Raw genomic sequence first — 21,045 nt, 5'->3', positions numbered from 1 at the left:
TGAACTGACAAATACATACAAAATTATGTCAAAATACCTGTCTTGGCAAGTACCCTCGAAAAAGCTGTTGGTTATGTCTTACACTCTTAAAAATTAAGGTGCTGTAAAAGGTTCTTCACAGCGATGCCATAGAAGAACCATTTTTGGTTCCACAAAGAACCATTCAGTCAAAAGAAGGTTAAAGAACCTTCTTTTGCCACAATGAACCTTTTGTGAAACAGAAAGTTTCTTCAGATGTTAAAGGTTCTTTATGGAACCATTTGAACAAAAATAGTTCTTCTATGGCATCGTGAAGCACCTTTATTTTTAAGAGTGTAAGTGAAAGTAAACAGTTAAGAAAGAAATTGGATGTGTATCATTATACTGGATGTATGTAAGGGGGTTTAAAAAGCCCCCAAAGTAGCCATACTCTTTTTCATACGAGAGAAGACGTATGGTCACCCTACAAATGCCCTTTACAAAAAGGTAAAACAACAATGTTGGACGATTTTGAACTTGGAGGAGAAAATGATATGGAGTTTTTGCCGTACTCTACCTTTTTGAACCGAAGTACACTGACCTTTCCAACATGATTACGTAATGTGTGAAGACATACAAGCATTTGTGGTTAAGAAGCATATAAAATTTTATTTTTTTTAAGAAAATAACAGATCATTTCACTAGATGGGACCCTTATTTCTCAGCTGGGATCTATGAAGTTACATTAAAACTGCAGTTTGGACCATCAACCCGTTGATCCCCAGTGAAGTCCATTATTCCTGGAATGTTTCCCTCAAAAAACGTAGTTTTTTTGTGCCACATGAACATCTTGCATGACATGGGGGTGAGTAAATTGTAAGGAAAATTTCATTCTGGAAGTGAACTTCCTGTAAAGCGGCAGACGATATAACGCTGTCGTTCTTGGTGCAAACGGGCCCTAACTGTCCGTTTTTTATATGAAAAAAAAAAACAAGCATTTTTGCTGCATCATATTGTTTCATTCTAGAACAGTAAATGTGTCATTAAGAGTATGTGTGCTAAATTATCTAGAATTGTTGCAGGTAGAAAAAAATACCCCCCCCCCCCCCTCTTTTTTTTGACAGACGCACACAGAATTATTTAGTCGAAATCAAGGACCATGAAAGGAGAAAATAGCACCAGCTAATTTCCCCATCTGTGCCGTTCGTTCAGGTTAAGCGGCAGGCAGCAAAAAGAGCGAGAGAGGAGGTGGTAGTGGTGGTGGGGGGAAGTAGATGGGGGTAAAGACTGTCGATCATACGCGCTCCCTCCTCCTCCTCCTCCCGTTCCCCGTCGAGGGCGCGCAGATCAGCGGAGCAGTGCGCGCGTGAGTGGCGAGCGTGTGTAACGTTTCTTCTGACACATCAACTCCAAGAGCACAAACGAGTGAGACTCATCGAAGAGTGAGAAATCCGAGGGGAAAAGACAGATTTCAAACAGTCGGAGAGTATTTGTCAAGCGTTCTGATTTTCCAGCGCTTTCGGTTGGTTTCTTTTTGGAAACCAGGATACCTTTCACAACATGCTGATCGGTAAGCCAGTTCCGATAGAGATGTTTTATATTTGTGTTTGTGGCGTATTCTGTTTAAAAGTCTTAAATGTGCTAATATTGTCACGTTGAGGTGCCCAAACTCCTCGCTTTTTGCGCACCGGCAGGCGCACAGCTTTTTAGTCTATAGGTTCACTCGTATTGCTTAATCCATCCGAAATGAGGCAGAAACGAAAACTTTCCAGAAAACATAAGCCAGACGATTTAGAATTTTCCAGAAGCAGAGATGCTCAAGAAGTGATTCTGTGCGTCTGTGTGTGTGACAGATTTGGTTGCTCGCAACGCTTGCAGATGCGCGTCCGACTGTCACACGCGTGCCATCAAACGGTCCTCAGTGTGTCAACCGATTAACTAGGATGACGTTTGGTGCAGTCAACACCTGCAAAAGCCTGGACTTAATTTTACAAGTCCAGCCTGAAAGATTTTTTTGGATCCGTAATACCCGTTTAATCGCTAGCAGGTGCCATGGTGTTTAAAACACACGTTTTACGTTAACCTCTGTAGTGTGATAGAGCAATGGACAGACACACAAAAAAAAAAATAATAAAAAATAAACAGAAGGAACGAGAGACGATAAAAAAGAACGGTGTGTATTTTTGTTAATCTCTTATATGACACGGCCGAGCGCTTTGGAATGACATTAAAAACTTTCATGCTCTCTCTCTTTCTTTCTCTCACCCACTCTCGCTTGCTCACTTGTCCTCATAGAAAGACAGTGAGGTAGGCTATAGCAATGCAGAAATTAGCTTTATTCGTTGATGCATCGTAAAAATGTGTGAGATTTTATTCTGCACGTTTTATGAAACGCGTATTTGAAAAAAAAAAAAAAAAAAACGTCATTCATTTGTCGGCACTGTTTCAAATTGTGTACTGCGTAGCTTACAAATGATTATTTTTTAAAAAAATAATTTCTATTTAATTCATGCTAAAAATGTTTTTCTTCTATTAAAGAATTTATTCTTTAAAGTCCTGGTTTAAACGGCATCTTGTCTCCTCAAAACACCTGGTGTTCCTCACAAGAGCTCAAAGCAGCGGAGCGGAAAATTAAAAATGATAAAGGATTGATCCTGGACGCGCTGAAAATGCTTTATCAATAACGCACCTCATTTAAGGAAATCGTTTGAGTTTTCTATTTTTCTTAGCTCATGAATTTCGTTGAGATCGAAGCCGTTTGCTTATACATTTCATCACGGTGCCTTTTCCTTTTGCGTTTCCATTTCGCACAATTTTTGAGTTGTTTCTGATCTTAATGGTTTTTAATAAAATGTGTACTTAATATAGACATTCATAGAAAATATTTAAAAATATAGCCTGTTTTTAGTTTTATTTTTAAAAATGTGCTCTAATACTGTTGGAGGTTTTTCTTTTTATCCAGGTTTTTATGTTATTAGAATTGCTGTTTTAATATATTTCTTCTAAATGGCATTTTTCAATGCGTTATTTAAATTTTCTAAGGCTTTTTAAATACCTTTTAAGTAATATAAAAGTAACCAGGAAAGATTTAAATGTCCTTGCGCCTCCTTGCCTCTCAATTTCTTTCATTATTAGCTAGATACCAATGCTCTTTTAGCTTAGCAACACAGACAAAAGGACACACAGATGTTGCACAGCTAGACAAAGTTACCGAAACCACAAAGCTGTTTAAGTAAAGACGCTCAGATTAAATTCAAGGAAATGGAGGAAAAGACAAAGAGAGGAGGAAAATGGATAGAAAGCTGCAGCGTGAAATGGCTTCAGTGTTAGTCTGAAATCAGCACAAAGGCGATCACCATTAAGTGTACAAGTGTGTATGTTAATTATCCACCACCTTACACTCAGGCGTGAATTACCTGCTAATGTGAAGACCTCAGTAGCACAGGTTATAAGGACAAAGGTCATGCCCTTGACATTCTTTAACAGCCTAAGTTGCATGCACTGACTAAACCTTTTTTGTTTTACCACAGTGTTTTATTTTTTTGTGCTTTTGGCATGATCTTTTTTTCTTACATGTTCGAGTGCTTTGCATAAATCAGCAGACAGTTTCTGTCTCGAACATTCTTCCCTGTATTTGCAGAGGTGTCTGAATGTAAGTGTGTGCTGTTCTCTGGGCCGAAGTCGCACCGTGATCATTGGATTTTTTGGCTCTGTTTTCTCAACCCCCCCTCTCACTGTCATGGTTTCAGTTGTCGTGGCAGCGCCCCAGCCCGTGTGTTTGTAAGCGTGGGGAATGCGGTAATACCATCCTTTAAGCGAATGCTCTTTGCCAGCCGCATATTACTACAGCACTCTCTAGGAAGGCCACACCGAAACACTGCAAACTCAATGTAAGACATTTCATTCAAAATCATGTTTTTAGAAACATATCTGCAAATTGTTAGAAATTCCATTTTATAACTAATGTTCCTAAATGATAAAAATTGTGTTGTTTTTCCAGTGTATGTTAAATAGGTACGTTTATTATGAATAATTATTGTAATCATTTTTCCACCTAATCTAGTTCATTATGCTGATATTAAACTGCTCACAGTGACCAAGACAGAAACTTAAAACATTTATATCAAATGTGACCTCAAATGTGCTTTTAAAGTCATTTTGCAGAGGTTTAGAATGTGGCTCGTCCAATCAGAATTTAGAATTTGATTAATCTCCATTATAATAGAGATTTGATCCAAATTCATCCATCGTTCTTGTGATTCACTGCAGATGTTTTGCCATTGCATCCCTCAGTCACCACCTTGGAAATTCAGACACTGCGTCACCTTTTTATTTTCTGATCTTTTTACGTTGGCCTCCGGCATGGCCTCCAAATATTTACCGCCCCGCATTTATCACGGCATGACGCAGTGCACTGATGCATCGTATTATATCGTCGTCCAGACCGAATGGTCTGAAACCCGCGTTCCTTTGTAAGATTCTGCGTTTCGGCTCGCCGGAGCCTCTCCTTTCGGTAATGGTGGTTATATTCAACTCATCTATTTAGTGACGCAGTGAGTGTGTGTCTGCTCCCCGTAGAACGTCGAATGAGTGACAGGGCGAGTCATTAAAATGAAATGACGGCATGGGCTTGATTGGCCTGTCAGTAGTCTGATGTGCTTGTGTGTATGTGTGTGTGTTTGAGCGAGTGTGTGACAATGACACGAGGGTAAGGCATATGCTCTCAGCAGGGGTTACAAGACGAAAAATGACCAGCTATGAATGTGTGTTTGTGACTGTTTATCAAAACAGGCTGAGAGCGAGTGTATGTGTGCATGGTCAATGCGCCGAGCTGTTGTTCTAAACACAGACTCACCTTGCACTTGACTTCGTGACCCAGAGAGAGAAAGAGATGCGGGATGAAACGGGGATTGTCGAGTCTGTGTTCACCTGAAATGGACGGAAATATGCTGTCTTTCTTTCTCTCTCTCTGATTAGAGTGTGACAGTCTTTGAAGCAGCTCAGTGCTGCCGCAACCCACCCATAATCTTTCTACCCACACAACTTGCTTTTCTTTAGCTTCAGTCTCTCTCTCTCTGTCTGTCTCTCGCTGAGTAAATACCTTCTATTCCCGTTCCTTTATGAGGAAGCTGATAAGGAATGTCTTTCATCCACAGTAGATCGGCTTCTTCCATCCCAGCTTAAGAGAATGTGTGTTTGTGTGTGTGTGTGTGTGTGTGTACGCCAATGTGCGCAGTGATTTTAGGATTAAGTTTTTCCAGTACCCCAGCCATAACAATAGTGTCTGTCTGTGTATGTTTTGTGTGTTTGTCTACAGTGTGTACGTCCGCACTTTATATATGGAGCTTGTGCGCTTGGTAGAATGACCATCATGTTTTAAGATAAACTGGCTGAATTAAGCAAGATGTTGAATTAACCATAAAAGACAATTCTGTAATATGACATATTAGTCCATTAGTCCTAGTCCAACAAAATATTTGGGTGAAAACTTATTTAAATAATTTTTTAAAAAATAGATTGCAGTTGTATTTTGATGATATGTTTGGTTCATAGTCTCATGGCCTTGGTTACATCAGCAAAAAAGAATAGCAATTTTAGAGTTCTCTTAGATTAATGTGTGCTAATGGATCATGCATAATAGGATATTTATATAAAATATTGAATTCCTTACCTAACGTCCAAGTTTGGGGTTGGTATGATTTTTTAAAAAAATTTTTGCAGTAAAACATTAATACTGTTCAATAATGTACTATTTAAAGTTAATATTTTCCATTTAATATATTTTAAAAATGAATTTATTCATGTGAAGACAAAGCTGAATTTTCAGCATCATTACTCCAGTGTTCAGTGTCACATGATCCTTCAGAAATCATTCTAATATTTGACCCTGGACCACGAAACCAGTCATAAGGGGCAGTTTTTTTAAATCGAGATTTATACATAATCTGGAAGCTAAATAAGCTTTTCATTGATGTATGGTTTGTTACATTAGGGAAATATTTGGTTGAGATACAACTATTTGAAAATCACCTTTAAATTTGTCCAAATGAAGTTCTTAGCAATGCATATTACTAATCAAAAATTAGTTTTTGATATATTTACGGTAGGAAACTTACAAAATATCTTCATGGAACATAATCTTTATTTAATATCCTAATGATTTTTGTCATAAAAGAAAAATCTGTAATTTTGACCCATACAATGTATTTTTGGCTATTGCTACAAATATTCCCGTGCTACTTAAGACTGGTCTTGTGGTCCAGGGTCACATATGATGATTAAGAAACGGAAACAATAATCCTATTATTATCAATTTTAAATACAGTTGAGCTACTTGTGGAAAGAGTGGTACATTTTTTCACGATTATATAAAGAGTACAAATTTTTCTTTTTAAATTTAAAAATATATGTTTTTGTAACAATGTGAACTTTGTACTTTTACTTTTGATCAGTTGAATGTATCCTTAATAAATATAAATTAATATAAATCAATTTAATGCACCCTAAGTAAAATTTTTGGTGTTTATTAGTTAACTGCATTAATTAACATGAACAAAGAATAAACAATACTTCTACAGCATTTACTAATGCATTGTTAAAATCATAAATTGTGTTTGTTAACATTAGTTAATGAACAAACAATGAACAATTGTATTGCTTACACAAAGATTAATAAACAATGTAATAAATGTGTAGTTCATTGTTAGTTCATGTTAGTTAATACATTGAGTAATGTTAAAAAATGATGCCTTATTGTAAAATGTTACCAAATTCTCCAAAGTTTGAATTATAAGTGTGAATTTAATGTTTAATTTTGAAATCACATTTCATTTGATGTTGTTTTAATATTTAAATTTAATGCCAGCATGAAATTGCATTTGCAAACCAATTTAATTCTTGAATGCTAATGTGCTGGATTTCCAAATTATGCTAAAAATGCAAAGACCTGATTTTATCTATGTGGAATAATTAGATCCTGCAAAGTTGTTGTTTCATACCAGAAAAGAAAGAAAATCCAAAAGTAAGGTTGCAGTGAGTTGTAAAGAGACAAAATGTCCCAAGAATCAGGCCATATTTATGTAAGCCTCTACCTGCTGGGACCCGAGATGGTGGCTGTGAGACGTGGAGGCTGAAGGTCAAGTTCTCCCTCGAGAGCATCTATAATTTGCTATTATTGCCGTCGCCTTTATTGCGTTAATGTTAATCTGCATTAAATTACCGCGCTGACTGTTGACAGGTTTTTGGAAAGGCTTGTTTAGCTTGCTTAAATAGATAAGTGGCTATTGGTTAACATTATATTTTGAAAAGGTACATCTTTTAGAAGTAAAAAACATTTTGTTTTGAATTTGATGAAACATAAAACTTTTTGAAAAATGTATAGAAATGTGCATTATGAAAATAAATATGCATATTTCATGCTTTTTGTTTATGTGCGAAAGCAAACAGATTGTGTATTGTTATGTCAGTTTGTTGTCCCAGTGGTCATGTCGAGCTGTTCCCAATTATATTGACACATTTAAGAGCGGTTCCCGCCATTAGTTTTTTTTGTCACCTTGTCAGTTCTTTCTCCTGCCCATAAGTGAGCAAGTCCTCGCAGTAGCGCCAAACCGTTTATCCTCTCGCATCGTCTCTGCAGTGGGAGCCATTTTGGTGCCACAGTTTCGCTGTAGTAACTGAGCCCAGAGGGGGCAACAGAGAAACCGCAGGACCGGCTCGAGCCAGCGTAACAAAAATAGTACCCCCCGTCCCCGTCCTCCAGGCCAACTGGCCTTTTTGGTTCCTCTCGTCGCTGACGGGAAGGTGACTTTGGCGGGCAGCCACTGTTATCTCCGCTCTGCTTTGACTCATAGTGATCATGGAGGTCATTAAGGGCAGGAAGAGGTCTAACTGCCCCCCTACTGGACCCAGTGGTGCCAATGTTCTCGAAAGGCCCTTCAAAGTGGGGGTGTTGAGTCCAACCAGTTCTCCTTGAGTGCTAATAGCCCACGTATGCACACTGCGCACACACACAGAAGGATCAGAAAGTGGAAGGGCAGGGTTGATTGGGGGTAATTTGGGGATTTTGGAAGGGCAGCTATTTCGACTACAAATGTCCCTGGAGAGAAAGAGGGGAGGAGGGGGGAGGGAACAACAGGGATAACACGCACACACTCGCGCTCTGTCATGTGCGCGCACACACACGGCATTGTTTGGTTGTGTTGGCCACATTGATACATGGGTGCGCCGTGGGATGCTGGAGGTGTGTGCGGTGGCCTAGAAACATCATCACACCCGTGGCTCCGGACAGGAGGGAGAGGGGGGTCTGGAGAGGTAATCCTGTCTTTAGGCTCTTACAAAGAAGGTCAGTACTGCCCATGGGCCCATCGTCACCACTTCTCTCCTCTCCTCATCATGTTGTTCCAAACATGGAAACATGGAAGGGTTTCTTACTTCTGTGGAACACAAAATGAGATGCTTGAATGAATGTTCAAGCTGCTCTTTTTCTATGTAAATCTATCATAACAGGGAAACTTTAAAGTAAATACTTTTACATGATTCTAAAACTAAATAAATGGCCTCAAAAGCACTGTATATTATAAAACCTTAAATATAAAAATGCCACTAGATGGCAACAATATTAGACTGAGGAGAATTCAAGAGAGACTGAGATATTTATTATTAGAAATGAATGCTTATATTCAGCAAGGATGCATTCAATTGATCAAAAATTACAGTGAAGATTTATTTTAATGTTACAAAAGATTTCTATTTCAAAAAATGCTGTTCTTTTAAACTTTATATTTATTAAAGAATCCCAAAAAATGTATAATGGTTTCCATAAAAATATTAAACAGCACAGCTGTTTTCAGAATTAATTATAAAGATTTTTGAGCACCAAATCAGCATATTAGAATCATTTCTGAGGGATCATGTGACTCTGACGACCGGAATAATGACCGATGAAAATTCAGCTTTGCATCACAAGAATATGTATGTTTTTAAAATTTCATTCAAACGTTTAATATCAGTAAGATGTTTTTCTTTTCATTCAAAGTCTTTTCTGCTCATCATTGCTGAGTTTATTTGGTTAAAAATACAGAAAAAAACTGTAATATTATGAAATATTATTGCAATTTAAAATAGTGGTTTTCTATTTTATTATACTTTAAAATAGAATTTATTCCTGTGATTCAAAGTTGAATTTTCTGAATATTACTGCAGTCTTCCGTGTCACGTGATCCTTCCGAAGTCATCCTAATTATCAATGTTGGAAATAGATGTACTGCTTTTTTATTTTATTTAGTTTTATTTTATTTTTTGATACCTGTGATACTTTTTTTTTCAGGATTATTTGATGAATAAAACAGTAAAAAGAACAGCATTTATTTAAAATAGAAATCTTTTGCAGCAATATATACTACCGTTAAAAATTTGTGGTCAGTAAATTTTTTCTTTCTTTTTTTTTTTTTTTTAAAAAACAACAGCTTTTATTTCTGCAAGGATGTGTTAAATTGATTAAAAAACAAAAAGTGATAATAAAGACTTCTATTTGGAATGAATGCTGTTCTTTATTACTTTTTATTAATCAAAAAATCCTGAAAAAAATATCTCAGGTTCCAAAAACAATTAAGCAGCACAACTGTTTTTGAAATTCATAATAAATCAGCATATTAGAATGATTTCTAAGGATCATGTGACAATGAAGACTGGAGTAATGATGAAAATTCAGCTTTGCCTTACAGAAATAAATTATATTTTAAGGTATATTAAAAATGAAAATTGTTATTTTAAATTGCAAGAATATTTCATAATATTGCTTTTTTTTTTTTTTGGATCAAATAAATGGAACTTTGATGAGCACAAGCGACTTCTTACAAAATATTACAAATCTTACTGATCCCAAACTTTTGAATGGCAGTGTATAAAATAGAAAACTGTTATTTTAAATTGTAGTATTTCACAATAGTAGTGTTTTACTGTATTGTTGATTAAATACATTTTGGTGCTTTATTATTTGACACAGCATTGCTGAGCATAAAAGACTCAAATAAATAAAGAGCAATTATCAGCCCCGAACTTTTTAACAGCACAGGGTACTGAACTTAGAAAATTAAAACAATTATATAGTGAAACTTAACAAAATCTAAACTGACTTCCAAAGAAACACACACATATGTTTGTCTCTTTGGAGCCTGGTGGGCCATCTCATCTTTCATTGAATAAACATTCAGTGTGAACATTCTTTAAAATGTCTCCTTTAATTTTCCATAGAGAAAAGTCCTACTGCAAATGTTTGATTTCTGGTTGAACTAACCCTTAAAGGGTTAATTGGTTATCCTTTCTTCCCAAAGTCTGTGCTCTTGAGAAGCATGACTAAGGCTTTAAGACAGAAAAGTAATTAGCCAGCTAGTCACTTAGGATGTAGTCTAGTTTAATATCTGGTTTAAGTCAGCTAAGCCTCTAAGCCTCTTAGTCTGGAGATGGCTTGATTGGCTTAGTTTTGGATCTGATACAACAGATCAAAATCAGTCTGTCCTAGTTACACAATCAAATATGATATTATCAGTGTTTTTAATGTGTTTAATGCATGCTTATGAGTGAGAGAGAGCAAGAGAAAGAGATGAAGAATACAACCGCTTAAATCTATCCGAGCCCGTTACATGGAAGGTCATTTCACTTAACGTGCTAGGGAATATATTTCCTGTGAGATACATCAAGGCTACAGAAGAATAGAGAGGGTGAAAAGGAAACGATGATGTTGTGTGTGTGAGAGAGAGAGACACACACAGCATCTTCTATCAGTAGTGAGCATTGTATTGGCTCTGATGCGCTCTGTCTGCCCAAATCCACTGCCTGAAGGTGAAGTCAATGCATCACCTTGACAGTGTTTGTGTGTGTGTGAATGTGCACACATATGCATGTGTGTTTCTGTAGATCTATGTACATGTTTAACCTTGATGTTCATGAGCTTGACTTTTGCTGTTTTTATGTTTGAGGTCCCTGCCAGGGAATGGGAAAGTAGGAAATGTGAGATAAAAAGTTGCAGTTTTTAAATTTTTTTATTTCTGTGGCAGAAATGGGCTTCCATAGGTCCCAGATGTGATGTAGATATAAAATTAAAAACAATAGATGGGCTTATTTTCACTTCAGATTCCTCTAACCTAATCAAAAACATAAAGGGATAGTTCTCCCAAAAATAAAAATTTTGTCATTAATTACTCACCCTCATGTCATTCTAAACCCGTAAGACCTTCGTTCATCTTCAGAACACAAATTAAGATATTTTTGATGAAATCCAAGAGCTTTCTGACCCTGCATAGACAGCAACACAACTACCACGTTCAAGGCCCAAAAAGGTAGTAAGGACATCGTTAAAATAGTCGATGTGACATTAGTGGTTCAACCTTAATTTTATGAAGTTACAAGAATGCTTTTTGTGTGCAAAAAAAAAAAAGGGTGAATAATGAATGACAGAATTTTCATTTTTGGCTGGTTGTAACGTAACATGGTTTTTGTTTAAGAGTAATTTGACCCCAAAATTGAGTAACGGATGATTAATCAGCATTGTGATTGGCAGATTACTTTATTACCAGTAGATAATGGCAGACATATAAATGAGTGTGTAAGTGTGGATTTGACCCACTCTGTATTCCTCTCTGCTGTGTTGTCCTGCTGAGGGCTTTTACCTGTTTGTCTGGATGAATAATGCATAATGCAAAAGTTACACACTCTAACACCATAGCACTCACAGGCCAGTCAGTGGATACGTGTGTGTGTGTGTGTGTTATTATCACTAGGGTTGGGTGATATAGCAAATATTCAGAGTGTGTTTGCTGGTGCTAATGTGTTTGAGAACATCAGGATGATTTTAATGCGCTTTAATGATTTGTTCTGATCATTTCAGTGAATAGATTCAAAACTCTTCAGTTATTTTTCTGTGTTATCAGTTAGAAATCTATTCAGATGTTTTACTGATAATATATGATGGAGTCTAAATGTTTCAGACCATATTGGAAATCTTAAAATTAAAATGAAAAATGTTATTTTTATTCAAATTGAAGAAAAAAAAACCTCTTAAAAATCTTTAAATAAAAATCTTTAAATAAACATTTATAACATACTCTGATAAAAATCATTTTGTGGTGAAGTAAATACTGCGGAAAACAAATGTAAATTCTACATTAAATAATTCTATATTAGTACTCAAATTAAAGGAGCAGTCTACTTCCAGAACAAAAATGTACAGATAATTTACTCACTCCCTTGTCATCCAAGATGTTCATGCCTTTCTTTCTTCAGTCATAAAGTAATTAGGATTTCTCTCCATATAGTGGATTTCTATGGTGCCTCCAAGTTTGAACTTCCAAAATTCAATTTAAATGCCGCTTCAAAGTTCTCTAAACAACATCAGCCGAGGAAGAAGGGTCTTATTTAGCAAAACGATCGGTTGTTTTCTAAAAAAATTTACAGTCAGTATAATTTTTACCCACATCTTGGTCTAGCTCTGTGTGAACTCTGTGTATTCCTGTTTAAGACAGTTAGGGTATGTTGAAAAACTCCCATCTCATTTTCTCCTCCAACTTCAAAATCGTCCTACATTGCTACAAAAGTACCGACCCAGTGTTTACAAAGTGAACAGGCAAAGAAGATCAAACGCCCTTTACAATAGAGGTAAAGCAGCGATGTAGGATGACTTTGAAGTTGGAGGAGAAAATGAGATTTTTTTTCACAGTTTTCGAGTTGTATTTACACTGTTTTACGGTTGCTTTTTTTGTAAGGTTTAGTAACTTGTTTGTTTAGTGACATCTGGAGTTCATTTTCTACTCAAAATAACTCATTCTTACGCAAACACTATCCACTGATTGTTAGCGTCATTATGTATAATGTACTAAGTATTGAGTAAACATAGTATCTTAAAAAGGATAACAAAGTGTCTACTTGCTTACTTAAATGTTTGTAAGTGTAACACATCCTTTAATAACGTTTTTTAGTGCTACATTGGTTGTGTAAAGTTTACAAGCTGACTGAATGAAATTTACTTGAGTATTGCAGAGTAAACTTAAAATAATTAAGTAGATATCTTACCAAACTCTAACTGCCACATTTAATTAGCTTAGTTCCTTTGCTAATTTTACATAATTTTAGAGTTTAGATTTTACTTTATTCCATGCTTACATTTTACTTAAAAAATATGTGTGCAGAAACTTGCAAAAGAAAAATTAAGTACATTTTACTTTTCAGTATAAAATTAATAATAACATTTTAAATTCTGACCTTACTAAATTTGTGACAGTGATCATGTGAACTTCTTTGTAAAAAAGACTGGACTTTCTTGCTTCGACTGAAGCACAGCTTTTACTTAAATTGGTATGCTAATAAAATCATTTCTAATAAAATGAATTGTATTAAAATGCAAAATGCACTTTCACTGATGTTCTCAGATTTTAAAAGCAGAGAAAAATGACTCTTTATGCCATTTTAGATAAAATACATATTGGGATATTTATCAAATGTCATCTAAAGACCAAAAAATAATAAAAAACTATTTTTTTTAGTTATATATATACTTTTATTCATTTATTTTGATTAGGTTAGAGCAGGCCTTCTTTAATATTCAGTAAGTCCCTCCTGTTTCAAAAGAAAAGGAGATCAGAACAGAGGAAGAGAGAACAGAGAAGAAAGAACAGAGAGATGGACAGATAAGAGCGAAATGAATGTCAGAAGTGTTACGCTTTGTGCGGTTCTTCAGTTAAATCACCAAAAGGCTGTTTAATAAGTCGACATGTCTTCGGTTAGCGGAGGGACCGCGGGGACCGTTTATAGCGGCGCGCGGTTGATGTCACGAGGGGGAGGACGGTAAATGAAGTCGCACAGATGTGCTTGTGTAGATTAATGTCTTCATTGAGCTGCCATTATTTGGCATGACGCATGAGGCTTATTTAAAACAATTACAGACCACTGCTGCCAAATTCAGCTCCCAACTCATTTGCCAGGCTCTTCGATAAAATGCGAAAGCGGTCTAAAAAAACACATGCACACGTAGGAAATAGGGCGAGTGGGAAGGGACGTTTCAATGACATTATGTCCTTCAAGAGGTGCTGCATCTATTGAAGCAGGAAATAGATATGCAAAAAGATAAAACTGAACACCTGCTTACTAATGAACCGCAATGCTGTTCCAGGGATAGATGGAGAGCGACAAAATGACGGGTGCAGATACGTAGATATCCCTATATGTTTAGCCCTCCATCTGCGTGACACATTTTCCGCCATTTTCGCCGTTCATTTGCATTTACGTTCACGCTGTCAGTCGCACTATACAGGTTGAATAATGGGATTTTAAAAACACTTTTCCTTATCATGCTGCTGCAGTCTCCCACTGCATTAACATCAGGCACGTCTAATCTCACTCGCTAAGTCTGGGGGTGTGGATATATGTTGTGCTTTTCGTCAGTAATGTGTTTAATCGTGCAATAAGTGATGTTTATTTTGAGGTCGCAGCTCTTAAGCGGGTGCTGACACAGGAAATGACTTCATTTAAACAGGAAATGAACTCCACTATGCTTCTGTCAGTGCACATCCCTTCATAAGTGGCTGTGATTGAGCACTCATTTTCTACGTGTTGAGGTGTCTGTGTATTAAAAGAGAGACAGAGAGACATTTCGTGTTTGTGTATGAAATTCATTATGTTAACATGGCACTTACTTTGCTGTTTTTTATTTATTGCAAGGAAATTCATACATGTTTAGGCTGTGATTTACGTGTCCAAGTGTCTCCAAATATTTTGGGGTCACTGGATATAGTATATAATCAGTATATTGCTTTTATATAAAGAATTAAAGAAATAAATGTTACTGTAATCTGTTACAGTTACTGAGGAAACAATTACAGATACTTACGAAAATGTTAACGATTATAAAGAGGGTTGCATCTGAATATTTTCTCAAACACACAGATTGAAATGATTTCTTTCCCAAATTGCTTTGACTGCCAGTGTTTTAGGAGTTTACGACACAGAAAAAGACACATGCTTGTTTGATAACTGTTTAATTTTTTTCCCAAGGCATTGTTAGATGCCAGTGTTTCCAGTATCGTAGCTATTAAACTACATCTTGCTATGATTTGTATTTAACCTCAGAACGATCTCAGAGTAAAAAAAGATGCTGAAGTCTGATTTTATGGTGGCTGTGCTTCAAAAATGTTTCTAATCTAAATTCAAGTGATGAGGGATTTTGAAAGTCTGACAGTAATCAGTGTTGAGCACTACTGTAATGTTAACCCTGCCTGCTTTAAATGTTTCAAAATGATTAACAGTTGAAAACACTTGTTAGAAATTTAGAAAAGTAATCAAATGTAATCAGTTACATTACTTTAATGAAGTAATTGAAGTAGTTACATTACTTATTACATTATAAATAGGGTAACTTGTAGAAATGTAATGGTATTATCAATATCGTGTAGTTTTTAAAATACATTTCTTATTCTAACACAGCTGTGTTTTGGGCTCTTATGCTTGGGCACAGTATCTGTCAAACGAACTAAAACTGAAAGCACAATATGGCTTAATCCCTTCATTAGGGTTGCAAAAAAGTGGAAAATTTCCAGTAAATTTTAGAAACTTTCCAGGGTTTTTTAGATTATTCCAGGGATTTTTGGAAAGTTTCCGGAAACTTTCCACACCTTTGCAACCCTACCCTTCATCAAGTCTGTTTTTGCTGTGCGTTTCAAAGTGAAGTGTGCACTTTGTTCAGGCGATCAGCTCGTGATCCAGTGTTTTTCACACCTCAGAACGGTTCAGTTCACAGTGAATGCAGTGAACTCATTTTGTTGCTTGTGCTGTGAGTTTTCTGTGCATTTGGGAACGCAACGGTCACCGGTTATGTTTTATTTTTGCAGCAGATGATTGCAGCGTTCACTAGATTTGTAGTGAGACCCGTTTTTGTAAGCCTGTTTTCACTGTCGCTGTAGTTTTCTGAAGCTCTACTGCCATTTACATTGAAATAAAAGCTTAAAAGGGCAGTATGAATTGCTGACAGCTAGCGGTAAATGGGTACTGCAATTCAAAATTCAAAATATTTCTTTCAAGTGTAGAAATTTGGAAAAAGTATTGTAATTTCCTTACTGTAGTGTAAAGTAAAAAATAATATACCTATGAATTATAAATTTTAATTTATTTTACAGTGCAATTGTTTTACAATATATGGCTATTACTGTCATAGGAATAACAATAATATAAAAATGTTATTATTATATTCTAATTTGTTTGTTCCTAAAACACCAGTGTTAATGTAATTTATACTGAGACTGTACAAATAAAAAAGGGATGAGTCCCCTTTAAAAATTTTTCTGACTGAAGTTTTCTTAGGTAAGAACATGGGTTGGACCTCTTAGTTTTGAACTCTCAAAGTGCGTTACATAAAATAATTTATCTTTAAAATGCACCTGTAGACAATGGATAGGGGCATCGGAGTCCAAAAGAGGTCAAACCCAAAAAAAAAGAAAAGTCCTGCACACTAGCAGCAATACTTGCAAAAGTATAAAAGTATCTAAATGTTTCGGTCTCATGACCTTCATCAGGAAAAAAAAAAAATAAAAAAATAAAAAAATAAATAATAAATATAAATATATATATATATATATATATACAATTTTTTAAATATACCTGATGAACCAAAATGTTGTAAATAAAACGTTTTGATACTTTTGCAAGTATTGGTAGTGTGCAGGATTTTTCCTTGTTTTTTAACTTTAAAAGTTAAAAGTCTTCATTTGTCAAGACTTCATAGCGTGATATTATCGTATTGTGAGATTTTGATATTGTTACATCCTTAGTAACTTGTAATCTGGAACCTATTACATTTCCCAACACTGATTATTATTTTATTATTAAGAATAATATTAATAATAAAAAATAATCGTAGACTAAGAATGTTTTACAATGGCAATTTTTACAACTGTACAATGTTTACATTATTATCAAAATACATGGTTAATAGTACATTAATTAAATAATATTTTAAATTATTGTTGTTGTTGTTATTATTATTATTATTATACACCATAAACAGAGTGTTTAGACACATTTGGACACTTAAGTTGCCTCTAAAAATGTATGAAATTAGACTGCATTTAAAAATATATATATTAATAAATACATAAAATAAAATAAAATAATAAATAAATTTAAAAAGAACCATTATTAATTTGAATGTAATTATATAATTTACGTTAATAATTAAAATAATTAGTAGAAGAAGAATATTTTCCACAATCAGGAGTCTTTTTATAACGATTTATAACGATTCTGTTTGTCGTCTTTTCTAATTTCACAGTTTTTAATAGTGCTTTTTTTATAGCTGTATACTACAAAAAGAGCAAAACCCTTTTTAAAGAACATTGTCTTATCAGTGTAACAACTGCACAGCCTTTGGCAAGATTTCGCTGTCGCTATCAGTCCGCTCTCGCAGCACACACACACACTCACACAGTGTGATTGAGATAAGAAAACAGCATGCGCTCTCCCTCTGCATATATTCACCCTGCAGTCATGACGCTCACAAATAAGAGCATACTTCCTCTCTATTTCTCATTGCTTTCCTTGTGTTCCTTGCTTTCCTCCTCATCTGCATGGCATTTTTTTTCCATGTGCCGCTGTGGTTTACAGAAGCGTAACAGATGAATGAGTGTGATACTTTGATTTTATATTTATGTCCTGCAATTCCTGCCCTTTATCAATTTGATATTTGCAGCCGTGTACCAAACCTCTCACCCTCCCTTCCTTCAGCCGGACTCTCTGGGGGAAAAAGAAAAAAGGAGTAATTTATCACTGTGCAGCCTCAGGGTGTTTAACACACACACACACACACACACTCTCTCTCACACACACAGAAGCCTTAGGCTTTATTGTTCCTTTGTGGCAGATGGGTTGCCCGCTTTGCACCATTGGTTTTGATGATGCTCTCCCTCTCAGTCTCTCTCTCTGGAATGCACACGCTTGCACACCTACTGAAGAGCTTTTATTTGACAGTATGGCACGTAAAATGTGCTTTTTGGGGCCATATGGGCTGCAGTTATTGAGTGGACAATAAGTTAGTAGTTATTTGGTTTTTTATGCACGCGTGTGTGTGAGTCATGGGTGTTTTAGAACGTTTTTCCAATTGTGATTTTGTGTTGATTTCAATTATAAATAGATTTGATGATGTTAATGATTAATGAAAGGCATTAAATGTTATTTCAACACACAGCACTCTGCGCTTGAGGCTTCTAGTCACGCTTGAACGCTCTGTCTTCTGATCTTATCATTTAATCACGTCGTTTATTGTCTCCTTTGGGCTCGCTAACACTATTTTCTGATTCTGATGCAGTCTATACAGGTTACATTAGCAGTAGGTTCACACCGCAGGCGACACGAGCGAATAATATTCACCTGCCTTGTTTAATTCACAAACTCTCTGATGAATTTCACTGAACGCAGTTGAAGTTAAAGCATGTTTATTTAAGGAAATAACATTATGCTATTTATCTTTGTATTAAAGTTTAAGAGACGCTTTATAAAAATGGAGTTGAAGTTTTTCAGCTGAAAAAAATATGTAATATAAAAAAGAAAATATATAATATAAAATATATAATGTAAATACATAATAGATGTGATTTCTATTGTGCTATATATATCGCATGTTTGCTGAATATGCCCAAAAGGCACATGAATTCATTCCAAGTATGTCTTGTAAACTGCTTTTTAATGTGGCTGAGGCAGAACCACTGTGTCGGCTCCTTCTGGATCCAAGCAGAGAAGATGATAAGACGTTATTAAAAGACGCTCTTATTTTGAATGGCGAATAGGGCATCATAATGAACAGGAAAGATGCTCATACAACATTTTTTTTTTTTTTGCACCCTGCATTCTCTCCATTCTGTTGGGAATGTATCAGCTAGATAGATAATATGTTACTGACAGAATCTCTTGTTTGTGATATTGCATATGCAGATTTGAGATATGCAGAGTAGAGATTTGTATTCAAAGTCGCTTTGAACATAAATGTAGATCAGTCCAGGTCAAACATTCTTTTAGAAATTTGATCCTTGTATCTTTTTGTGCAAGTGGTTTGAGTAATATTCTTCTTGTATTCAGTTGTGCATGGTTTAAAAGTTTGCGGTGAGTAAGATTAGTATGATTTTTTTAAGAAACAGATTTTTATGCGGCAAGAATGCAAAATTGGAATTTATGTTTTAAAAGATTTCAGTTTCAAATAAATGCCGTTCTTTTGAACTCTTTTTTTAATGAAAGAATCCTGGAGAAAAAAGTTCTCAATTATTTTCAAAGAAGTGTTTAAAGTATTTATGAGTAAAATGGGTTGCTCTTTCATGTTGACTTTAAATTTAGATCTTAAAGCAACATTAAGTGAAATGTGATTTAAATATTAAATATTAAAATATGCAATACCATTCAAACTCTTTAGCAAGGATGCATTAACTTGATTAAATTTTTTTTTTTACATTTTTTTATTCTTCAAATTATCCTGAAAAAAGCATTAAATTATTAATTCCAAAATAATATGAATAGCATCTCAACTGTTTTTGACACAATAATAAGAAATATTTCTTGAGCATCAAATCAGCATATCAGAATGATTTCTAAAAGATCATGTGACACTGAAAACTGGAGTAATGATGCTGAAAATTAAGCATTGATCACAGGAATAAATTACATTTTAAAATACACTACCAGTCAAAAGTTTTTGAACAGTAAGATTTTTAATGTTTTTTAAAGAAGTCTCTTCTGCTCAACAAGCCTGCATCTATTTGATCCAAAGTACAGCAAAAACAGTAAAATTCTGAAATATTTTTACTATTTTAAATTTACTGTTTCCTATTTGAATATATTTTAAAATGTAATTTATTCCTGTGATTTCAAAGCTGAATTTTAAGCATCATTACTCCAGTCACATGATCCTTCAGAAATCATTCTAATATTCTGATTTGCTGCTTAAAAAATATTTACTATTATTATCATGTTAAAAACAGTTGAGTAGAATTTTTTCAGGTTTCTTTGATGAATATAATGTTCAGAAGAACAGCATTTATCTGAAATAGAATCTTTTGTAACATCATAAATGATAAATTATTATCACTTTTGATCAATTTAAAGTATTCTTGCTAAGTAAAAGTATTAATTTCTATTAAATTATAAAATAATAAAATAATAATACTGACTCTAAGCTTTTGAAAGGTGTAGTGTATAATGTTACAAAACCTTTTTATTTCAGATAAATGCTGATCTTTGGATCTTTCTATTCATCAAAGAATCCTGAAAAGAATTTACTCAAATGTATTGTTTTAAATACTGATAATAATAATAATAAAGAAATGTTTCTTGAACAGCAAATCAGCATATTAGAATGATTTCTGAAGGATCGTGTGACACTGAAGACTGGAGTAATGATGCTGAAAATGTAGCCTTGATCACAGGAATAAATTACATTTTAAAATATATTCAAATAGAAAGCAGTTATTTAAAATAGTAAAAATATTTCAAAATATTACTGCTTTTGCTGTTTTTGTTTGTTTTTTATTAAATAAATGCAGGTTTGGTGAATCTTACTGTTTAAAAACTTTTGACCGGTAGTGTATATTCAAATAAAACGGTGTATATTCAAATTCAAATGGTGTTACTGTATTTATGATTAAGTAAATGCATCCTTGCTGAACATAAGAGACGTTTTTAAAAAGCAAATAATCTTTCTGGCCCAAGATATTAGACTTTTTGATCCTGGCGGAACGTAAATGATTTATGGGGGCGGCCATTTGGAGCACGCACAAATATAAAATGTTATTTTGAGACCGGCAGATTTGTACATTCACACACGCACACAAAAGCACTTCATTAAATTGAGATTTCTGGGTAGATTCAATTCGGCATGAGTGAACACATCATGATGTTTCATTAGCCATTATTATTCACTCACATGTGAGTCTGGACACGCACGCACCAACACACAAACACACACACATGCACTGCCAGAGACCCCTAATTACGTACTTGATTCCATGTAAGCTGGCAGGTGAACTGCAAAATGAACAGGGACACACAAAATAACAACAAAGGAGG

At 34.8% G+C, this 21,045-nt stretch overlaps 1 protein-coding gene across 4 annotated transcripts in view; it reads left to right on the top strand.

Moving 5' to 3' along the window:
• znf385c (zinc finger protein 385C) overlaps positions 1 to 21,045 on the top strand; it is a 118,319-nt gene that overhangs the window by 56,959 nt on the left and 40,315 nt on the right. Inside the window, exon 1 of one of the 4 annotated variants that reach the window (XM_051097972.1) lies at positions 1,306 to 1,528. The exons of the other annotated variants lie outside the window; for them this stretch is intronic. Coding sequence (XP_050953929.1) covers positions 1,519 to 1,528 — 10 coding nt within the window. The 5' untranslated portion in view covers positions 1,306 to 1,518. Of the gene's footprint in view, positions 1 to 1,305; positions 1,529 to 21,045 lie in introns of those variants that run through there. 4 annotated transcript variants of the gene reach the window in all.

This window comes from Labeo rohita, chromosome 3 (assembly GCF_022985175.1).
Source record: "Labeo rohita strain BAU-BD-2019 chromosome 3, IGBB_LRoh.1.0, whole genome shotgun sequence".
Taxonomy (NCBI): Eukaryota; Metazoa; Chordata; class Actinopteri; order Cypriniformes; family Cyprinidae; genus Labeo; species Labeo rohita.
Note: the sequence above shows the minus strand (reverse complement) of the source record. Positions and strands in the feature narration are given on the sequence as shown.